The sequence below is a fragment of the Odocoileus virginianus genome, chromosome 1 (genome assembly GCF_023699985.2).
Source record: "Odocoileus virginianus isolate 20LAN1187 ecotype Illinois chromosome 1, Ovbor_1.2, whole genome shotgun sequence".
Classification (NCBI taxonomy): Eukaryota; Metazoa; Chordata; class Mammalia; order Artiodactyla; family Cervidae; genus Odocoileus; species Odocoileus virginianus.
Genome location: NC_069674.1, coordinates 98,048,396 through 98,071,126, shown reverse-complemented (window position 1 = coordinate 98,071,126; position 22,731 = coordinate 98,048,396). Strand labels below are relative to the sequence as shown.

Here is a 22,731-nt window from a genome sequence, read left to right as displayed (position 1 = left end):
GTTTAAGAGAAGTACTGAACTGGCAATCAGATGAATTCTAGCCTCAAAATCACTTAACCTCTTAGAGCCTCAGTTAACATTAAAAAAAAGAATTCATTAAAAAAGAAAATCATTACGAGAAAATTTTGCTGTCTATAATAAAGCTCTGGAAAAAGCACAATGAGAAAATTAATGATTAGAGTCAAAAAATGAAGACTTCCGAACCAAACCAAAATTAGATCAAAGCATTTATTTTTTTGTGTTACAAAAACAAAAATAAATCAAAACAGGTAATGAAATAAACATTTTTAAGTATTCCATCCTGGGCTCTCTGTTCTAGAATTTAGTGAACAGTTCAGGTTTAAGTTGCTTCAACACTTCTGGATGCTATGAGGTCTCCATCTTATAACCATGTTTCTCTAGTTCAGCTCTATAAAGAAAGACAAAAGAACAACATCACTAGGCATTCTTTGTGATAAAGAAACAAGATGATTTTTAGAAATAACACAATTAATAAATAAATGAGCTAACAGCCTAAACATCAATTTAAAATGCTACCAAACAGTTTTACTTTAGTCCCTAAGAAGGAAACTGGATGTGTATCAACATAATGACAATAAAACTTTGTTTTCTCATTAGTAAACCTATTTTTATATTCCTTATTTTTCTGATAAATCTATTTATGGAAGAAATGTGAGGGAATCAGTGATATTCTCCAAATACTGTATAATTATTCTGTTCATAATAAATATTTAAGCATAAATTTTAAGTATCATTAACCATATGGCTAAGAACATTAGAAACTGCTACCAAACTTTCAGGTATTTTTATAATCATACTGTTATTTATACATAAAGAAAAAAGAGATTACTTTTCATACTGACATATGTATCACCCTAACAAAAAGTTATTAATCAAATTTAAGGGTGTGTGAGAATTATTCTGTATTAACTATAAGTAGGCAAAATAAATACAGTAATATAAAGTATTAAATAAGACTTCACTTTTTTAAACTTATTATTAACTGAAGGATAATTGCTTTACAATATTGAGTTCGTGTCTGGCATACATCAATAGAAACTGGCCACAGGTATACATATGCCCCTTTCCTCTTGCTCCCTCCCACCTCCCGCCCCCCCAGCATGTCACAGAGTGCTGGTCTGAGCTGCCCAAGTCAAACAGGACATTTCCACTGGCCATCTTTTTACATACGGCATATGTTTCCATGCTACTCACTCCATCTGGCCCACCATCTCCTTTCCCTTTCCTAACTTTAAATATGGATGAAATTCCAAAAACGTGTATTGGTACAAACACTTTTAAAAGATACTTTTTACAAGTTTAAGTAATTTTTTCAACCTAATATTTCAGTCTTGCTGATCTGCACTGTATAAACATTTGCACAAAAAGATTTTTAGTCCTGTAATCAATTTGAGTTATTTAAACTACCATTCCAAGTATCACCAGGAACTGATCTGCCACAAGTTAGATTTTATAAAAGTTCACAATAAAATTATGTGGGGGCCAATTTATAAAACACTGTACAAATGTTAAGTATGATTAATATACACCACCTATATCATTATATCTAAGAGAAAAAGACATTTGTTCTTAAGCATAATTTGGCTTAGACACTATCACACTATCTAATATAAATGCAATGCAGAAATTACATGGTAGAAAAAAAATACATGGTAGGAATGATATATATTATTCATTTCCCCCAAACTCTTTCACTTCCTTAAAATTTTTAGATATTTATAATATAAATACTGACCTAAAGTCCACGAATAATATTAAAGCCAGAGCTTATTCATATGAATCATCTTTGTCTTCTGCTCAGGTGTAGAGGATGATATGGGCTGGTGGTAAAACACTGGATTAGGAGTCAAGAGATCAGCACAAGTTTCTGATTCTATCCCTTCCTTTGCTAAATTTAACTAAAATGTTTGCATTCTCCCACACCCCAGGAAATTGAAGATTATAAAAACTGTCCTCCGCATGCTTCCTATTTAAAATAGATGTAATTTCTTAAACAATAGCTTCCACTGCCATTTAACAAAATCAATGTAGATTATTTATTCTCCCTTATTTTACAACTACAACAAGGAAAAAAACACCCAAGATTCAATCTAAGATTTAGGTAGTAAGTCACCAAATTCATTCAGCTTTGTGTGTCTCTTTTCCTTCATGACAGGAGGTGGAGCCCAATTATACTTATAAACTCTCTACACACAGATATCACCAGATGACCTGTGTAATCAGACTGATTATATTCTTTGCAGCCAAAGATGAAGAAGCTCTATACAGTCAGCAAAAACAAGACCAGGAGCTGACTGTGGCTCAGATCATGAACTCCTTATTGCCAAATTCAGACTTAAATTGAAGAAAGTAGGGAAAACCACTAAACCATTAAGGTATGACCTAAATCAAATCCCTTATGATTATACAATGGAAGTGAGAAATAGATTCAAGGGACTAGATCTGATAGACAGAGTGCCTGATGAACTATGGGCAGAGGTTCATGACACTGTACAGGAGACAGGGATCAAGACCATCCCCAAGAAAAAGAAATACAGAAAAGCAAAATGGCTGTCTGAGGAGGCCTTACAAATAGCTGTGAAAAGAGAAGTGAAAAGCAAAGGAGAAAAGGGAAGATATACCCATTTGAATGCATAGTTCCAAAGAAAAGCAAGGAGAGATAAGAAAGCCTTCCTCAGTGATCAATGCAAGAAATAGAGGAAAACAATGGAATAGGAAGACGAGATCTCTTCAAGAAAATTAGAGATACCAAGGGAACATTTCATGGAAAGATGGGCACAATAAAGGGCAGAAATGGTATGGACCTAACAGAAGCAGAAGATATTAAGAGAGGTGGCAAGAATACACAGAAGAACTGTACAAAAAAGATCTTCACGACCTAGATGATCACAATGGTGTGATCACTCACCTAGGGCCAGACATCCTGGAATGTGAAGTCAAGTGGGCCTTAGGAAGCATCACTACCAACAAAGCTAGTGGAGGTGATGGAATTCCAGTTGAGCTATGTCAAATCCTAAAAGATGATGCTGTGAAAGTGCTGCACTCAATATGCCAGCAAATTTGGAAAACTCAGCAGTGGCCACAGGACTGCAAAAGGTCACTTTTCATTCCAATCCCAAAGAAAGGCAATGCCAAAGAATGCTCATACTACTGCACAATTGCACTCATCTCACACACCAGCAAAGTAATGCTCAAAATTCTCCAAGCTCGGCTTCAGCAATACATGAACCGTGAACTTCCAGATGTTCAAGGTGGTTTTAGAAAAGGCAGAGGAACCAGAGATCAAATTACCACATCTGCTGGATCATCGAAAAAGCAAGAGAGTTCCAGAAAAAAACATCTATTTCTGCTTTATAGACTATGCCAAAGCCTTTGACTGTGTGGATCACAATAAACTGTGGAAAATTCTGAAACAGATGGGAATTTCAGACTACCTGACCTACCTCTTGAGAAACTTGTACACAGGTTGGGAAGCAAGTTAGAACTGGACATGGAACAACAGACTGGTTCCAAATAGGAAAAGGAGTACCTCAAGGCTGTATATTGTCACTCTGCTTATTTAATTTATATGCAGAATACATCATGAGAAACGCTGGGCTGGATGAAGCACAAGCTGGAATCAAGACTGCCAGGAGAAATACCAATAATCTCAGATATGCAGATGACACCATGCTTATGGCAGCAAGTGAAGATCTAAAGAGCCTCTTGATGAAAGTGAAAGAGGAGAGTGAAAAAGTTGGCTTAAAAGCTCAACATTCAGAAGACTAAGATCATGGCATCCGGTCCCATCACTTCATGGCAAATAGATAGGGAAATAGTGGAAACAGTGGCTGACTTTATTTTGGGGGGCTCCATAATCACTGCAGATAGTGATTGCAGCCATGAAATTAAAAGATGCTTGCTCCTTGGAAGGAAAGTTATGACCAACCTAGACAGCATATTGAAAAGCAGACATTACTTTGCTAACAAAGGTCTGTCTAGTCAAGGCTATGGTTTTTCCAGTGGTCATGTATGGATGTGAGAGTTGGACTATAAAGAAAGCTGAGTGCCGAAGAATTGATGCTTTTGAACTGTGGTGTTGGAGAAGACTCTTGAGAGTTCCTTGAACTGAAAGGAGATCCAACCAGTCCATTCTAAAGGAAATCAGTCATGGGTGTTCATTGCAAGGACTGATGTTGAAGTTGAAACTCCAATACTTTGGCTACCTGATGTGAAGAACTGACTCACTTGAAAAGAACCTGATGCTGGGAAAGATTGAGGGTGGGAGGAGAAGGGGCTGACAGAAGATGAGATGGTTGGATGGCATCACTGACTCAATGGACACAAGTCTGAGTAAACTCCGGGAGTTGGTGATGGACAGGGAGACCTGGTGTGCTACAGTCCATGGGGTCACAAAGAGTCAGACACAACTGAGCTACTGAACTAAACTGCACATGAATAAGAAAAAGTACGTTCCCAATACCTCGATCTCCATCCCATTTTGAGTATCAATAATACATTGGGTCTGAGTACTTCATGATTCTAATTTCTGCTGAGTTGTTCAATATTGGTAAAAAATTAACAGTGACAGAATTAAACCCACAAGGATAAAAAGATAAATATGCTCCTATTTAACTACTTTTATAAAGAGACTAGAAAGAACAAAAGTTCTATGCAATTCCCAAAGAATTCATGTTTAGAAACACAAGAGATGAAGGCAATGTATCTTACTTTTCATAATTCAAAAATATTTCAAAGGTCAATTGTCATATATAAGTTACAAATTCCATACTTACAATACTAAGTGATATAAATTTTGACTTAAAACTTACCTTAACTGATTGGAGAAGTCATCCTCTACATTATCATCATCCCAATTATCCTCCCAGACGTGTGCATCTTCATCTTCATCTAAACCAGCCCAGTCTAAAAAACAGAAACAGATGCTAAGTATTTCTCATATTTTATTTCCATAAAGACAAAAGCTTTAGAAAGCTTGCTACTTAAGAATCTCTCAATTCAAAACATCTAAAACCATATTTATGAGAAACAGCAATCTTCCTCTTTAAATTTCAATTGATGCTATCTTGTCTTCTCAATTTTTGAATTTGCAGATAATCTGAAATAGTAGTTAATACAAAAAATTCTATTTGCCATGAAAATTTATTATAACTTCAGGAGGATATTTTACTGTTGATTTTTCCTTGAGCTTATTTTTATAAGGTTTATTACACAGTCTTTCAAAACACAGAGCCAATAACACTAAAGTAAGTTGAGCAGCAGGAATATATCAGCCTGGAATTCAAAACTGCTTAAAAAAAAAAAAAAAAAAAAAGATAACTCAGGGCTTCTCTGGTGGCTCAGTGGTGAGCCAGCACCAATGGAGACGTGAGTTTAATCCCTGGTCTGGGAAGAGCCCAGATACCACAGGGCAGCTAAGCCAGCGTGCCACAACTACTGCGCCTGTGTTCTGGAGCCCAAGAGCTGCAGCTACTGAAGCCTGCACACCCCAGCATGTTCCACAAAAGAAAATCCACCGCTATGACAAGCCTGCTCACCACAGCTAGAGAAAAGGGCATGCAATATCAAAGAACTAGCAAAGCAAAAAAGAAATAAAATTATTTTTTTAAAAGATAACTCATACACAAATAATAAAAAGCAGAATTTAATACTTTCTTAAACATGGTTGTAAAATTGTCTTAGAGAATGTTCTTATTCTTCAAGACATGCATGCTGAAATATGTAAGAACCAAGTGTCATTTTGTTGCGTTTACTTGCAAATGCTTCTCATACTTTGCATAGAATACAAAGTATTCTACACATATAAGTATGTATATCATACTTTGATAGAAACAAAGTAAATATGACAAAATGTTAACTGGTGAAATGTGGATGTTTGCTGACCTTTTTTTGAGGTATAACTGACATATAACACTGTAATTGACACGTAACAGTAGGTATTAGTATACATTATTTGATATTTGTATACACTGAGAAATGATCACCACAATGAGTCAAATTAAAATCCATCACCATGGGGAATACATGTAAATCCATGGCTAATTCATTTCAATGTATGACAAAAACCACTGCAATGATGTAAAGTAATTAGCCTCCAACTAATAAAAATAAATGGAAAAAAAAATAAAATAAAATCCATCACCAGCATACATACCATTTTTTTTTCTTGTGATGAAGACTTTTAAGATCTACTCTCCTAGCAACTTTCAACATGCCACAGAGTATCACTAACTACAGTCACCATGCTATACATGACATTCCCATCACTTATTTTTATAACTGCAAATGTGTACCTTTTGATCCCTTCACCCATTATACAACCCCTTTTTGTGCCCTCGAAAACTTCTACAGGGTTAAAAGTCTCAAAATCTGAGAAAAACAGCTTTTAAAAAACCAGTCTGGATATCACCTCTGGAAGCCTTCCTAATCCCCTCTCTTCTCTTCCTTCAGAGATAAGGTCTCCTCTTTCACGTATATCTCTATCACAACACCTACATTCTGTACAACCCTAATTCTCAGTTTATATGTCTATATCCAGAGTATCTGAGCTCCTTAAGAGTAAAAACTTTTATTTATCTCTATATTCTTAAGCTACACAATACCTGTTGTGCATATGCACAGGTGGGCTACAGTCCATGAGGCCACAAAGAGTTGGACACAACCAAGTAACACTTTTCAATAGTTCATGAAGGGAATAATCTCTTTTAATTTAACATAATGGCAGCAATAATAGGGAGGGGGAGACTAAGTAGATTTTTGAGCTGAAATGAAAAGGACTTAATGAATAATTCTGAGAGTTGAAGGAGAAAAGATAGCTAAGATGCCTCCCAAGTTTCTGGTTCAGGTAAATGGAAGTATTTTCTTCTGTTCATCATGAAAGTATTTTCATGATGTTGACATATGGCATTTAAAATATTTTGTTAGGTACATGATAAATATAATACCAATATGAACCATTGCTGAATAGCTTAAAATCTGTATGTGCTTTACACAAAAAGCCTAACTCATTCCTTTTCTTATTGATTTTTTTTTTAAGATCAGAATGTTCTTAGCTATGGTTCTAGTAAGTAACTACTATCATGAATTATTAGTGGTCTTTTTCTGTCCTCCTTACTCTAAACTTACCTTTCACTGATGCCCAAAATGACCACCACTATTTCCATAAGCAACTATTTAAAATATTCAGGTAGGAAGCGTATTTTGTTAAATTTGGAACTCTAATATCTAGAGCTGAGTACTGGGCACATAGTGTGTTAGCTGCTCAGTCATGTTGGACTCTCTGTGACCCCATGGACTGTAGCCCACCAGGCTCCTGGGATTTTGCAGGTAAGAATACTAGAGTGGGTTGCCAATCCCTTTTCTAGGGGACCTTCCTGACCCAGGGATTGAACCCAAGTTTCCTTTTATTGCAGACAGATTCTTTATCATCTGAGCCACCAGGAAAGCTCAGAGTAGGCACTCAAAAAAATGTTGGGTAAATGGAACTACGTTTCTCAAGTTCTCTTCCTCTGAGTGGTCAATCTCAGGGCAGTGGGTGGTTTGAGTGGAATCAAGAGTATAAATTTCAAGACAGAAGAGATCAACAATATCATGTATTGTGAATGAGTCATGTAAAATTCTCAACTGTATTTACTGTAAGAATACATGATCATCTCTCTGAGTGCTCCCTGAAGAGACATCATGTGGGAAATTTCTTTAAGATATCAATGCCTGAAAAGATGGAAGTTTCTCTCAGGCAATTTATTTCAGGTTCCTAGGAAACTTAGGCAAATGTATTGGCAATGGCAATGTGTGTGCTCACTTGTGTTTCAGTCCTCTGTATAGGGTAGTGAATAAGGCATTCATTAGTAAGCTTTCAATAATCGAAAATACTGATTTTTATCTGCATAAATATTTTTGTATATTCCAGTATTATTATTCTCAAAGAGGAAGTATTTTTAATGATCTAAATTCAAATCCTATTTACTATTCTGAGGTCTTTAACAACAGTAATACTTAACAATACTAAATATTAACTACATCTCAAAATTAAGTTGACTGGGCTAGATAGAGATACCCTTACATGTTCTCCTTCCTTACAGAAGTACCTTTCAAATTGAAAGTTTTTATTCTATTTATGAATCCACCTACAGTTTATAGTGAGTACAGATTAAGAAGTTAGAGAAAAGAAAATCACACTCAGGATTTCCTTCAATCTAAGGAAGAGCAATCAGAAAGCTAATGCAACCAAATTTGGAAAAAAAATAGTGTATCGAGGGACTTCCCAGGAGGTTCAGTGGTTACGACTCCGTACTTCCACTGTAGAGGGCAGAGATTCCATCCTCTGTCAGAGAACAAAGTCCTGGGAGCCACAGTTTGGCCAAAAAAAAAAAAAAAAAAGGATATCTATTTCCAAGGTTAAAGATTAAAAAATAACATTTCTGAATATTCATAAACAAGCAAACTGACTTCATTAAGTCAAGAGTTAATCGTTAGGTATAGGGATAAAAGAATACTGTTACTCTCATATTGTCATTGCAATCAATAATAAACTGTTTACTCTCTAAATTCTTATATACAAATTTTCTTTTTGTTCTTCTAAGAGCAAAGAAATCTCAAAAAGAAGGGAGCTGTTTTAAGACAAAAATAAAGGGGACAGAAATTGCAGCATTAAGTATACAACAGAAACATTAAGATGGTATGGGTTGCAGCCTGAGATCAAATTTTAAATTAAAAAGGAGCTCAAAGAGTAGATATATTTCTCTAATACTAAATCACTAAAAATCAACCTCATGATTTTATCTTTTAACTAAAATTCAATAAGGCACTTCAAATCACAGAAATTCAAATTCTTGCATGTTGAACTTATAATGGAAAAACGCAATCCATTATCACTTTTATGACAAACCTAGACAAGTGTTAAAGAGCAAAGACATCACTTTGCCAACAAAGGTCCATCTAGTCAAGGCTATGGTCTTTCCAGTAGTCATGTACGGATGTGAGAGCTGGACCATAAAGAAGGCAGACTGCCGAAGTATTGATGCTTTTGAACTGTGGCGCTAGAGAAGATTCTTAAAGAGTCCCCTGGACTGCAAAGAGTTCAAACCAGTCAATTCTAAAGAAATCAACCCTGAATATTCATTGGAAGGACTGATGCTGAAGCTGAATCTCCAATAATTTGGCCACCTGATGTGAAGAACTGACTCAGTGGAAAAGACCCTGATGCTGGTAAAGATTGAAGGCAGGAGGAGAAGGGGACAACAGAGGATGAGATGGTTGGATGGCATCACCTACTCGATGGATATGGGTTTGGGTAAACTCCAGGAGTTGGTGATGGACAGGGAAGCCTGGCATGCTGTAGTCTATGGGGTCATGAAGAGTTGTACATGACTCGGCAACTAAAAAACACCAAAATCCCTTTCATCGTAAGTGAATAATGACTATAAAATGTTATTTGTCCTCATCCCCTCCAGTCTTCCTATAACCTATAGCTCTGAGCTATCTAATAATATTAATGGACGGCTTAGGATTTTTTTGTTTCTTGATTTAATTACACTAACACCTTCCAGTATAAAAAATTCATACAAAATCACTTCATTAAATCAATGTAGCAAAGTTTGGCTTTATACCTCAAGTTTTTATAAAGTGACTGAAGATTATTTAAAATTTCAGAATTTTGGAAACAGAGAAAGCCGTAGAGATCACTATATAGCATACCCCTCTTTGGAAATCACCACCATTACCACTAACCAAAAAAAAAAAAAAGAAGAGAGAGAGAGAAAGAAGACTATTTTACAAAAAAGTATTTATTAACTTTTTTTCTAACATTATTTCATGACCTCAACTTCCAGACTTTAAACATATTTGAGTTAAGCCTAGAAATAGGAATTGTCAAAAGAAGCATCTATTTTACTAATATTTTTAAAGAATCTTTATAAAGATATCTAAGAGTTTAATGTTCCAAAAAATAATTTGAGTATATTATGATTTGATTAATTTGATAAATACAGTAATTAGAATACGATACATGATCTTGATTAAAAGAGATGACATAGCTTAAGTCACAACTGAACTTTAAGGTTCTAAGACACCAAACCTCACATCAGCCTGAACCACTTCTAACTAACCAGCTTCCTAAAATTTTAAGGAAATGATTATACATCAAAAGATTCAGGCCAGAAATATAAAATAACATTTATTTCACATTGCTCTCTTAATCTTGTAAGCCTACCCTTTTGAGATCAATTAAAATAGAGGGCCCATAGGAACTTTTAATCTAATTATGACCCGATTTAAAATGTTGGTTTCAGGGAATTCCCTGAAAGTCCAGTGGTTAGGACTCCATGCTTTCACTGCCAAAGGCCTGCGTTCAATCCCTGGTTGGGGAACTAGGATTCCACAAGCTGTGAGATGTGGCCAAAAATAAATAAAAAATAAAACACTGATTTTAATACTGTTATTACTTGTGTCATTAAAATATCTTCCAGTTGGCTTTAATTCTTTTAACCTTAAGAGACTAAAAAAAAACCCTGTTAATTTGTACCTTATTGCTTCAGATAAGAAACATAAAAGATTCAATAACTTATTCTGTAGGAAGTCCAATTCTTAACTCTTTCACGTATTAATAATATGGGAAATACTAGCGTGAACACTATCTTTCTGGGGGGAGAGGCTCACTGCAGCATGCAGGAATCTGTTTCCTGACCAGGGATCAAACCAACTCTCTCAGTGGAAGCGTGGAGGCCTGGACACTGGACCTCCAGGGAAGTCCCTGAACAGGGTCTTCCTAAAATTTAAGACTAGCACAATTTTCACTTTATCAAGCTGAATTCTGATGATCGTTTAGCGTAAGAGTCACACATCTCTTTCTCTGTTAACAACCCTTTCATGTAGCTTTAACGGCAAGAAAAGGAAAAGAAAGAAAGCAGAGATAAAGTCTCAAGAAAAAGAAGATGGCTCACGAATGGAGAAAAAACAGCACTGCAAAATTTTAGGTAGAACACATACACAAAAAAGATTCATGACAATAGCTCTATATTTCTTAGGTATTATTATATAGCACTTCATAATTATGACACTAGGGATAACACAAAGACACGAGAATCTATAACCTATTTTAAACGAAAACTGTAAAGAAAGATTTTATTATCTAGGAATGTACTGAATGAACTATATTACATAAAAAGTTTAAATAGGGTATAATATCCCCAAATTTATTTCCAACTCTTACAAGTCCTCCAAACTATACATGTTACAATATATATAAACTACAATATATGTAAATGCAATTAAATGAGTATGCAACATAAAAATGTGATTGATTAATCTCTGAATTTGGCAGACTTCTCCTGCAAAACATCTCTGAACTGTGTTTACTTTTCCATTTTAACACTACATTGATAACCATGCCATCATAATTACTTTTAAAGTATTAAACTCAGAAACACTTTTTTTTTTAAAAAGGGCAAAATAATAAAAATCAAACAAGGATACCTGATTTATGTCTAATGCCTTCCTTCAATATGCAGATGACTATAAAGTACACACTGTATCTTCAGCACTAAATGCACTGCCAAGATTGTGATTAATCATTTAAATAACCACAGCTGTGTTTACTTCAGTGTGCAGACCTCCAGATGTGTACTGGTAAAAAATTACCATATTTTAAGAAGTCAGAATTGGAAATAACCAATAACAGATGCCTAATACATAAGTTTCTAGCAATCCTAAATTATTTGAGACTTTGCCCCAAATTTGGCTTTGTTCACAGTTGCCAGTGAGAATTGTATCTTTGACTAGCTTTATATTTCAAAAATCAGAGTTATCAAAGATCCCAATACTTCATCTAAGTATCACTTTGACATTTAAGTATGAAAAAGTTTTTCTCTCAATGTTTTTTAAAAGTATTTACTCTCCGAACTCTCCAACATACATTCTGATCCCCACTCTCCAACATACATTCTGAAATTTCTTGAAAGTATGAAGTATACCACTTTGGAGAAAAGTAAAGAGGAAATTCTATTTATAACAAATAGAGTTGCTAATGTTCTATTTTACAGAGATTTTCAGGAGCATCAAGCTTCATTCATTCCTTAACAGTAAAACTACTTTGAATATAAACAAACTAATCTCCAACAAAGTTCCTTCAAATAAAAAATGTGCATGTATATACAGAACATTACAAGAAGACAAATTTTATAAAAGAAACAAAGGGAAGGTAAAAAAGTTTTAAATTATACATTCACCACCATAGGTGAAACAGCAACAGTTGCAAATAGCATCATTACAGTCATAAATATGATAATAAAGCCACACTATATCTAGTCATTCTGAGATAAATTTACACATGTTCCTGCTTAAGTTGTATAAAATATATCAAACTTTTTTTTATAAAATTTCATTTCTGTAGGTTATCATGATACAAAAAACATCTACATACCCAGTGGCTAGGAAATCACAGAGAGCATAGCACCATTGTACTATACCTAAATTTTCTCCAACAAGGATCAAAAATGTCAGTGAAGAACTTCAGAGCAAACAACCAAAAGCAAGTCTTAAACGATGTTGCTACCAGACTACTGGTGAACTTTCAGTTGTTTGTGGTTCAGAGTCTGAAACAGAGGCCCAAGATGACTTATATAATCATCTGTAATTTTTCTGACATTTTTTAAAAAAGGAAGTTCAAAAATAATTCCTTTCATTAAAATTAGACATATCTGGCTTAAAATTCAACATTCAAAAAACTAAGGTCATGGCATCTAGTCCTATCACTTCATGGCAAATACATGGGGAAAAAATGAAAACAGTGACAGACTATTTTCTTGGGCTCCAAAATGATTGTGGACTGTGACTGCAACAAGCCTAGACAGTATACTGAAAAGCAGACATCACTTTGCCAACAATGGTATGTATAGTCAGAGCTATGGTTTTTTCAGTGGTCATATATGGATGTGCGAGTTAGACCATAAAGAAGGCTAAATACCGAAGAACTGATGCTTTTGAACTATGGAGCTGCAGAAGACTCTTGAGCGTCCCTCGGGTAGCAAGGAGTTCAAATCAGTCAATCCTAAAAGAAATCAACCCTGAATATTCATTGGAAGGACTGATGCCAAAGCTCCAATACTTTGGCAACCTGATGCGAAGAGCCAATTCACTGGAAAAGACCCTGATACTGGGCAAGATTGAGGGCAGGAAGAGAAGCAGGCAACAGGGGATGAGATGGTTGGATGGCATGACCAACTCAATGGACATGAGTTTGAGCAAACACTGGGAGACAGTGAAGGACAGGGAAGCCTGGCATGCTGCCGTTCATGAGGTCACAAAGCATCAGACATAACTGAGCGACTGAAAAACAACAATATATGTTGTGTGTGCGTTTGTGTGTGTGTGTGTGTGTGTGTGTGTGTATCAGATCCCACTACAAACACGCTGACTTTGGTCCTCTTTGTTGATTAGTTCTTTAGTTCTCTTTAATTCTATAAAATTCCCCAAAGTCATTAACTATTCTTATCTTTTCCACCATTGGTCTTCCACTAGTCATGGAAGTGCAAAATCACAATCCCTGATTTTTTCCTATTCCCACACTAGTTGCCAAAGCTTCCTTGCTCTTTCTGCATCATTCTTTCCTAATAACAACCTATTACAGGCCCTTAGTCCTAGGCAATGGCACCCACTCCAGTGCTCTCGCCTGGAAAGTCCCAAGGACAAAGGAGCCTGGTGGGCTGCAGTCCATGGGGTCGCACAGAGTTGGACAGGACTGAAGCGACTTAGCAGCAGCAACAGTCCTAACTAAGCTATTTGAACAATTTGCTAATTAGCTTCCCTGACTCTTTCTTTCTATCCTTTCAAATTAATTCTGCTGGGTTAATTTTTCCTAAATTGCCTATTGCCTAAGGAAACTTAACACATATCAAACAAACAATCCTCCCCCCTTCTCATTTACAAAAGGATCAGGTCCAAACTGGTCATGTGGCTTAAAGCTTTCCACGATTAGGCCCCAAACTACCTGCATGCGCAACAACTTCACAGTCAAATAAAACACAGATACACACTGATTTTCTACCTCCAACTATTTACTCCTCCCCTTTTTTTCTGGAAATCCTTTCCCTACATTTCTACATTTTGAAAGCTCTGTTCAAATGCTGCTGCCTCACATGGTACACAACTGGAAATAATTTCCCCTTCTTTTAAACTGCTGCTGCACTTCACTATCAATGGCTTAATCCCCACACCACCAGTAACTCCCCTTCCACTGGAAGGAAACCAAGCAAAATCTTACCCAGAAACCCAAGAGACAAACACAGTCAAAAGCAAAGGTGTTCTGGTTTAATTGGGGGTGGGGAGAGAAAGGCTTGGAGCCCTCCCCACAGGATAAGCACCTGCAAAATACTAAAAAGCGCAAGCCTGGCATGAAAACTTACTGATCCGTATCTCCACTGACATTTATATCACTAAATTCAAAGACAAATTCTACTTAAAGAGTCAAATTTGACTCAATGCAGCTTCTAGTTAACTTTGTCCTTGGGTTTTTTTGCTGAACCCCAATTATAAAACTGTCATTAGGCTGCTGAGGATTACATAAAACTATCTAAAGCACTTTGTACTGATAAATGGCAGCTAGAATCATTCTCATTCTGCACCTTTCAGCGCCAGATTTATAGGAAGCACTCTACAAACATATATCCAATTAATAATTTATTACGTGCTAACCACTGCAAGGAAACTTAAGGGGTGATGGAGCTAAAAAAGAGAAACTGGATCCAGAATAAAGATAATACCATTTCTACCAAGCATTACATCAAAAATTGAACAGAAAATTGGGGGAAAAAAGTATTTGGTGAATTTTTAATACTTCAGAAGAGTGTAAGTATAGTTTCTGAAACTTCTCTTTTCCCCTCATTTTCACTGTTCAGCACATCTTTCAATGGATTATGCTTAAAAACATTACTACGTAATGCTGAACACCATTTAAATCACAACTGCTTAAAGCTTCTTCATTCCAGTAAGTTAAATATCAGCAAATAGTTTTTCCAAGTAGTTTTACTGTTTAATATCCTGAGTCACACCTCTCACAAAGTTCTGGCAAGCACTAGTATCTGACTGGGGGTTTTTCATTCCACTGTGTTTCTTTATATCTCCTGTACACTTGTACACATTCTTAAAACAATGTGTGCCAGTATATCTCTTCATATTTTATGTAAATAACCAACTATTTTTTAAAATATTTTTGGAAAAACTTTTGACAATTTTTTTAATTTATAAGTTTTTAATACTAAAAAATAATCAAATAACCCACAAGCTCAACAAGCTTAATTTTCGATACATCTAAAATTACAAAATCATGCAAAGAGTTGACTCATTGGAAAAGACCCTGATGCTGGGAGGGATTGGGGGCAGGAGGAGAAGGGGATGACAGAGGATGAGATGGTTGGATGGCATCACCAACTCGATGGACATGAGTTTGAGTAAATTCTGGGAGTTGGTGATAGACAGGGAGGCCTGGCGTGCTGCAATTCATGGGGTCACAAAGAGTCAGACACGACTGAGTGACTGAACTGAACTGAAAATTATAAAATATTTGTCAAAAATGGTTCAAATTAAATAAATACCAAACATGCAAAAATCCAAATCCTTAAGAAGATTAGGAGGGAGGGAAAAAAGGGGGGACTAATGTTCATTGAATGCCAACTTCATGCCAAACTATGCTGTACATAAAATATATCACTCTTCTGGACTGAATGCTTGCATCCTCCAACCGTGAAATTTATATGCTGAAGCCCCAATCACTCTCACTGTGATGGTATTTGGAGATGTGCACTTTAGAAGGTAATGAGGGTAGTATGAAATCATGAGAGTAGAATCCTCATAATGAAATTAGTGTTGTTAGAAGAAGAGAATCCAGATAGCTCTCTTTCTCTTTACCCTGTAAGGATATGGTGGGAAGGCAACAATCCGCAAGCCAGGAGGAGAACCCTCGCCAGGTATTGAATAGGTTAACACTTAATCTCAGACTTCCACAATCCAAATTGCAAAAAAATAAATTATTATTGTTTAAGTCACTCAATCTACAGTATTTTGTTATGGCAGCTCAAACAGACTGATACAATCATATAAGCTTTACATGACTCTATAATTATTATCCATAAATTACATGAAGGAACTGAGGATTAAGAAGGTTAACAATTCAAGAAAAAATGCAATGGTCAATGTCACTCAAAGAAATAAATCCAAATCAAAATGATTCAATTCCATTTTCATCCCTCGGGTTTGTAAAGGCTAAAATGTTTAGTATGGAGTGTAGGTAACCTTCTGAGGGAAAAGGTGAATTATAGTTGGAGAAGGAAATGGCAACCCACTCCAGTCTTCTTGCCTGGAGAATCCCATGGACAGAGGAACCTGGTGGGCTACAGTCCACGGGGGTTTGCAAAGAGTCAGAAATGACTGAGCAACTGGCACTTGCAAAAGGCAACTTGAGACTATGTCAAAATTCAAAAGGTAGCTGGTTTTGAGAAGGTGTCTGGCTCAAGCAGAGCCAGGAGTGCACCCCTGTGGAAGGGCAGTGTTGTGTGGTTGCCGTGTCATAGCCAAGACAGAGTGACGAAACCATCTAAGACTAGGAGGAGGAGAGGTGACAGTGGCCTAGCATAAAAATGTTCAAGCCCAAGGGAGATAACGCGGGGATCTGTGGGGTGGAGAGGGCAACAAACATTGGTTAGGAAGGACAATCACTCAATAGACATTTATGATAACAGGAGCCAGGCTGCTCACTACTGGGGAAGAGAGTTACAAATGTGGAAAGGGAATAAACTAGAATAAGCCCTATGGTGTTGAACTGTAAACTAAAGATATCTATCTGAACCCATGGTTTTATACAAGCACATAAAAGATGTAGAACCTAAATCTAATCATATAGAAATATGAGCCCAATCTAAGTTGAGAAGCATACTATAACTTGCCTATAATCTTCAAAAGTATCAAAATCATGAAAGTCAGACAGACACCTGCTGTAGACTGAAGAAGACAAGAGGCACGCAGAAGAGACAACTGAATGTAACCCAGGATCTTAATTAAAATATTGTTATAACAACTGAAAAAACCTGAAAGGTACCTGTGGACTTTATGATAGTTATACATCTGTGTGTTAATTTCCGATTTTGTATATTGTACTGAGGTTATGTCTTTGTAGGACATACACATTAAAATATGTAGAGGTGATGAACATCAGGTTGGCAACTTACTCTGAAGTAGCTGGGGCAGGGGGAGATGTTTGTACTATACTTTCAATTATTCTATAAGTCTGTAATTTTTTTAAATAAAAATTATATTTAAAAATTAAAAATGAATTTTGATTTGACAACTTCTAAGAATTTATCTTACAAATAAGAACAAAAGCAAAGATATAAGAATATTCACTTCAATATATTCTGTAACAGAAAAAAACAAAGCATAAAAACAAGCAAACAAAAAACCTAAAACCACCAGATATCAATAGATATTTATAGATTATTTGATGTGCATACAATGGACTAGTAGAACACAACTATTAAAAAGCATGAGATGGATGTTTATATTAATGTGACACATGTCTAAGATATGTAACGTAAAAGCAAGTAGAAAAACAGTATACACAATACTGTCCTTCGTGAGGAAACACACAAACACACACATATATCGCATATATAAATTCTGGAAGGATACTAAAAGAACTGTTTAACTGGTTATACTGAAGCATGGGAATTGTTTTGGGGGAAAGCAGGAGAAACAGTGCTTTCACTTTTAAATTTATACCTTTTTATAGGTTTAACTTTTAAATAAACAGCTACTTATATAATCATCCTATATATTCTGCTGCAAAAATATTTTAAAGAATTTAAGTAACTACTATGCGTTGACAAGTTAAAAGTTGATGAATGGTGTATTCTGAACATAAGTCTGATCCCAGATTCCATCCTGGGGCTCAAAAACTTTCTTCTTGCACATGATTACCGTGAACAGAAATCACATATGTACTTTAGCATGTATTATATTTATTATTTTTAAGATATATATAAGACTGAGGCATGGCCCACTCTTTTTATTATTATTATTATTATTATTAATTTGGCTACGCCGGACCTTAGTTGTGGCATGTGTAATCTTTAGTTGCAGCATGGGAACTCTTGGTTGTGGCATGCAGGATCTAGTTTCCTGACCAGTGATGGAACCCGCACCCCCTGCACTGGGAGCTGTCTTAGCCACTAGACCACCAGGGAAGTCCCTCACTATTATTTCTCTTTTTTCTTAAAAGATTTTAGTTAACATAAATTCTATGTTTCTTGCTACTATCATGCAACAAATTTAAACGTGATTTAATTTACATGTCCACTATACAAAAGCCCCTCTGGTTCTAGGTAAACTGACTAGTATAGTATCTGGCATGGTATTAGCTGTATCTACTTTCAACATTTATGATTTTAAGGAGCCTTCTTGTTGAGGATTTAGCTCAGTTGGTATCCAATGTTCACATAAATATTTCTCAGTGACATTTTTCATAGGACAACTCCTCCTTGTGCAGGACTATGCATAGCAGGTGCTTAATACTAGCATTAGGGAACCATCAGACGCATGCTCAATCCCTAGGTTGGGAAGATCCCCTGAAGGAGGAGATGGTAACCCACTTCAGTATTCTTGCCTGGTAAATCCCACGGACAGAGGAGCCTGGCAGGCTACAGTCCATATGGTCACACAGAGTCGGACACAACTGAATCGACTTAGCACACAGTCTGCTTCAGCTAGCACAGCAGTCCCACTGGCTTTACAGAAAAGGTACAGACTACTAAGTGTAACAGTAATTTCTTGTAAACATCATTGCTTCTGAAGGCAAAATCAGGTTCATTTTAAATATTCTTTCCCCTCAAAAAAGGGGGGAAAAATCTCTCAATTCTGGCACAGGAAGAAGTGAATAAAAGAACTTAAAAGCTCACTTGTTCTTCCCATTTTTATTCACACCCACTTCTCACTGTAAGAGAAATGAGATTAATGAAAATATTTTAATAGCTTTTCAACATATGTCTGATTTGCAAAATTCTTTAAAATTTCAAATATATTACAGAGTAGTTCAATTTTAGGCGCCACCCTGCTACTACTAACCTAGCTATAAGATCTTGACAAGTGCTAGAGCTTCTCTTGACTTTAAGTTGCTTTCCAGTTCTAAAATTCTAACCATTCCAAGCCTCCAAAACTATCATGATCATTCTCAAAATGTGGAAAGTCTTCCAATAAAGCCTATACTCAAGCAGTTTATATAGTCAAGAAGCTGCAGAATTCATGAAGATCCTAAACTTGATTTTTAACAGTTCCTGTTTATGACCAGATTGCTGCTGCTAAGTCACTTCAGTTGTGTCCGACTCTGTGCGACCCCATAGACGGCAGCCCACCAGGTTCCTCCGTCCCTGGAATTCTCCAGGCAAGAACACTGGAGTGGGTTGCCACTGCCTTCTCTGTATGACCAGATTACATATCCACCAATCAGAATCGTGAAGACTAACAATGTAATACAGATCCACAGTTTTAAAGTTTAAAATAGTCTGGAGAGTAACCCCTTGTGTGTCCCTTCATTTGTAGATATTTTCTCCTCATCTGTAATCTTTTTGTTTAGTTTATGGTTTCCTTTGCTGCAGAAGCTTTTAAGTTTAATTAGATCTGATTTGATAATTTTTATTTTCATTCTAAATTATAAAAAGGAGCATTTGTTCCCTTGCACCTTCAGAAAATCACTCTACATGTTACATCTCGCTCTGAAGACGACCTATTCAGAAGAAACAATGAAGTCTCCATGAAAACACATTATTTTAGTTTACTTTCTAAAACAGAAGTTCCCTTTCCTTATGACTGAATTGACACCCTACCAAACACATTCTTATCCAGAATGAGATGAAGCAACAATACCCTCAAAAGACCTACAATCTTTTAGTCAAACAAAAGATACACAATTTCAGCAATGGCTTTCATGAAACGGGCTCTTAACTGAAAGCTACCCTAGATAATGGACATCATCCACTTTCTGGAGCATAGAACCCAACAGGCCATTGAAAGTAAGACCTCTTATAAACCAACCAGATGATTATAGGCAATTTTAAGCATTATCTGCTAGCAAGTTTATCAATGGCATATTTACCATAAATACAATCACAAGGAAAAGAATCTCCAAAGAAGGGAAACAGCTTGAAAAATAACTCAGGGCACTAGTAGCTGATCTGAAAACTGAAATACTGAAAGATTAAAAACGGGCCAGTTTCAAAGTACTGCTTTGAACAGTACTTCTCTGACTTTACCTGTTTGAATTATAAGCTGGAGAACATAAAAAATATGAACATGCAAATGTTATTTCTCATTCTAAACAGAAAGTTTCCTGAATGAATTAAGTTCCACATATTCAAACCTGAAGATGATAAATTTTCTGTAAGGTGACCAATAAATGGTTGAGTTACTTATGCTAACAAATCAGTTGAGAAAGAAAACCAGTCTGTCCAGAGGGAAAAATATTCTTTGCTTTCCCTTTTAACTTCAATAAGATTTTTTTAACATATGATGTAACTACCAATATTTTGGATAAATTGATGCTGACAAAATAAAATTAGTACAAGAATAACATATTCTGCAAAAACTGATGAAAGTTGCTGAAACATCAAATGTATCATCAGGTACACAATTATCTTTGAAGTGAAAGAGAAGTCGCTCAGTCCCGTCTGACTCTTTGCAACCCCAGAGACTGTAGCCCACCAGGCTCCTCTGTCCATGGAATTTTCCAGGCAAGAGTACTGGAGTGGGTTTCCATTTCCTTCTCCAGGGGATCTTCCCAACCCAGGGATCGAACCTAGGTCTCCCATGCGGGAGATGCTTTACCATCTGAGCCACCATACTTTTTAATCAGTCAATTCTCAAGTACTTATCTTAAAAACAGGTTCATTCATTCAACAAGCATTTACTGACCATCTACCATGTCCCAGGCACTTTGCTAAACGTTAGGGATTTAGGCTGAACTTTGCTTGGGTTGGGGACCCAGATTCAGATCCTGACAACCACTTAATGACACGCTTTTACAATCTCTGAGCCTCAGTTTCCTTAGAGTTATGAAAATTAGAGTATAAAAGCAGATAAAGTGCCTAATATTGTATCTTGTATCTGATAAACAATGAATAAATGCTAACTATATCAAATATTAAGTTTGAGCTATAAGCAGATACTAATCTCAATAAGCCAATTTTCTACTAGGCAGCTCACAGTTGAGGATTATGAACCAACTTGAAAGTGAGATCAAGAAAATATAATCCACTACCAAAACAAAAAACAATACAAAATGAATCCCAGAACTGAAAATAAATGTACTTTTGAGTTAGTTTATGAATTTGTGTAGTATGTGCTCTAATGTCTTCTTCCACTAAACAGAATACACTAAATAAAAATAACAAATGTTACAGCGATGTGGTTTTATGTACAGTAGGAGTCTTAGGAAGATTGTGGTGATGCAATAACTGTTTAATGTAACAGATTTGTTCACCATCAACCCCAATTCTCTACCACTTTCAGAAAGGCCACTCCTTTCATTAGGAGACAAATATTTATCCTATGCATAACAATTAGTCCGTAAAAACCAATTAATTTTGGAAATCTAACTGGCAAACGATCTAACAAACAGAAGCTCTACCGCTAAAGAGTTAAAGAGTGCTTGTGTCAACTGAACCAGCTGTCCATTTTTTCGAGCCAGTTATGCAACACTGGGTAAGTTTCTTAACTTTTCTAAGCTTCTGTTTGTTTATCTGAAAAATGTTAATACCAGTTCCTACTTACTAGACTTGTGAAGATGAATTAAGTTAATATAAGCAAAAGACTCAAGACAAGCAACCAGTCACTGTTACCTATTTGCTATTACCTACAATGACATAACTCAAGTTCCTCTTGGCAACCTAGAAGCTAACAAAAATGCACACGTCTTAGGGTTTTATAAATCCTAAAACTTTAAGTGATCAAAAATGAATGAGGAACAAGGGAAAGGCAATAACGGGTATTAAGCATCAACACCTGATCCTCCCATTCTTCATGTGTGAAATCCTGAAAGCAAGCAGCACTGGTCTAACTAGGAACAATTTAACTCTGGAACGGTTCAAGGCAAAGGAAGACTGCTAAAACAAATAATAAAATAACGACAACAATAAATAAAGGGAAAAGAGATTATGTAGATACGAACGAGGCGGCGGGTAACCGAGCTGAAGCGTAATAGGACACACCACCCCGGATTTGGGTTGGGGAACCACCGTGGTTACTCCCAGTGAGGAAACAGAGCATTTAGCCTCACTGCTGAGGTGAATCCCACCGAGACACTCCGACCCGAAGCCAGCCGTGACCGGTCGAGCGAGCAGGGCCTCGAGTCCCAACAGCACGGCCCTCACTTCCCACCGGCGGCCCCCAGCCGGGCCCTTCTCTCGCACCGCCTCCACTCGGAGGCCTGAGTCACGGTCCACGAGGTCCAGGGGCCGCGGCCTACCTTCCGCAGGGAACTCCTCGAACTCGTCGTCCTCCTCCAGGAGACCCAAGTCTACCGGCTGCTTTTTCTCTGACATCGTGACCCCACGAACCCAAAAGCTCTCAGGCGAGTAAGAGAGTTCGAACCCTCGTTCTTGCTCACCGCAGCAGGCTCCGCCGTTGCAGTTGCCGCCTCTATGCTGACTCTACCATAGAGATAGGGGAGAAGAG

General features: G+C 36.6%; 1 protein-coding gene across 1 annotated transcript; it reads right to left on the bottom strand.

The window, feature by feature from the left end:
• Positions 1-214: 214 nt before the first annotated feature.
• SEM1 (SEM1 26S proteasome subunit) lies at positions 215-22,718 on the bottom strand. The gene is made up of 3 exons (XM_020869829.2): positions 22,523-22,718; positions 4,833-4,926; positions 215-409 (listed from the first exon to the last, which is right to left on the bottom strand). The coding sequence occupies exons 1-3, from the start codon at positions 22,596-22,598 to the stop codon at positions 367-369; spliced, it is 213 nt and encodes a 70-aa protein (XP_020725488.2). The 5' UTR covers positions 22,599-22,718; the 3' UTR covers positions 215-366.
• Positions 22,719-22,731: the final 13 nt, after the last annotated feature.

Coding starts and splice junctions, on each gene's coding strand:
- SEM1 (XM_020869829.2), bottom strand. CDS start 22,598: ATGTCAGAGAAAAAGCAGCCGGTAGACTTGGGTCTCCTGGAGGAGGAC. Junction 4,927..22,522: donor CGAGGAGTTCCCTGCGGAAG/GTAGGCCGCGGC, acceptor TCTGTTTTTTAG/ACTGGGCTGGTTTAGATGAA. Junction 410..4,832: donor GACTTCTCCAATCAGTTAAG/GTAAGTTTTAAG, acceptor CTTTCTTTATAG/AGCTGAACTAGAGAAACATG.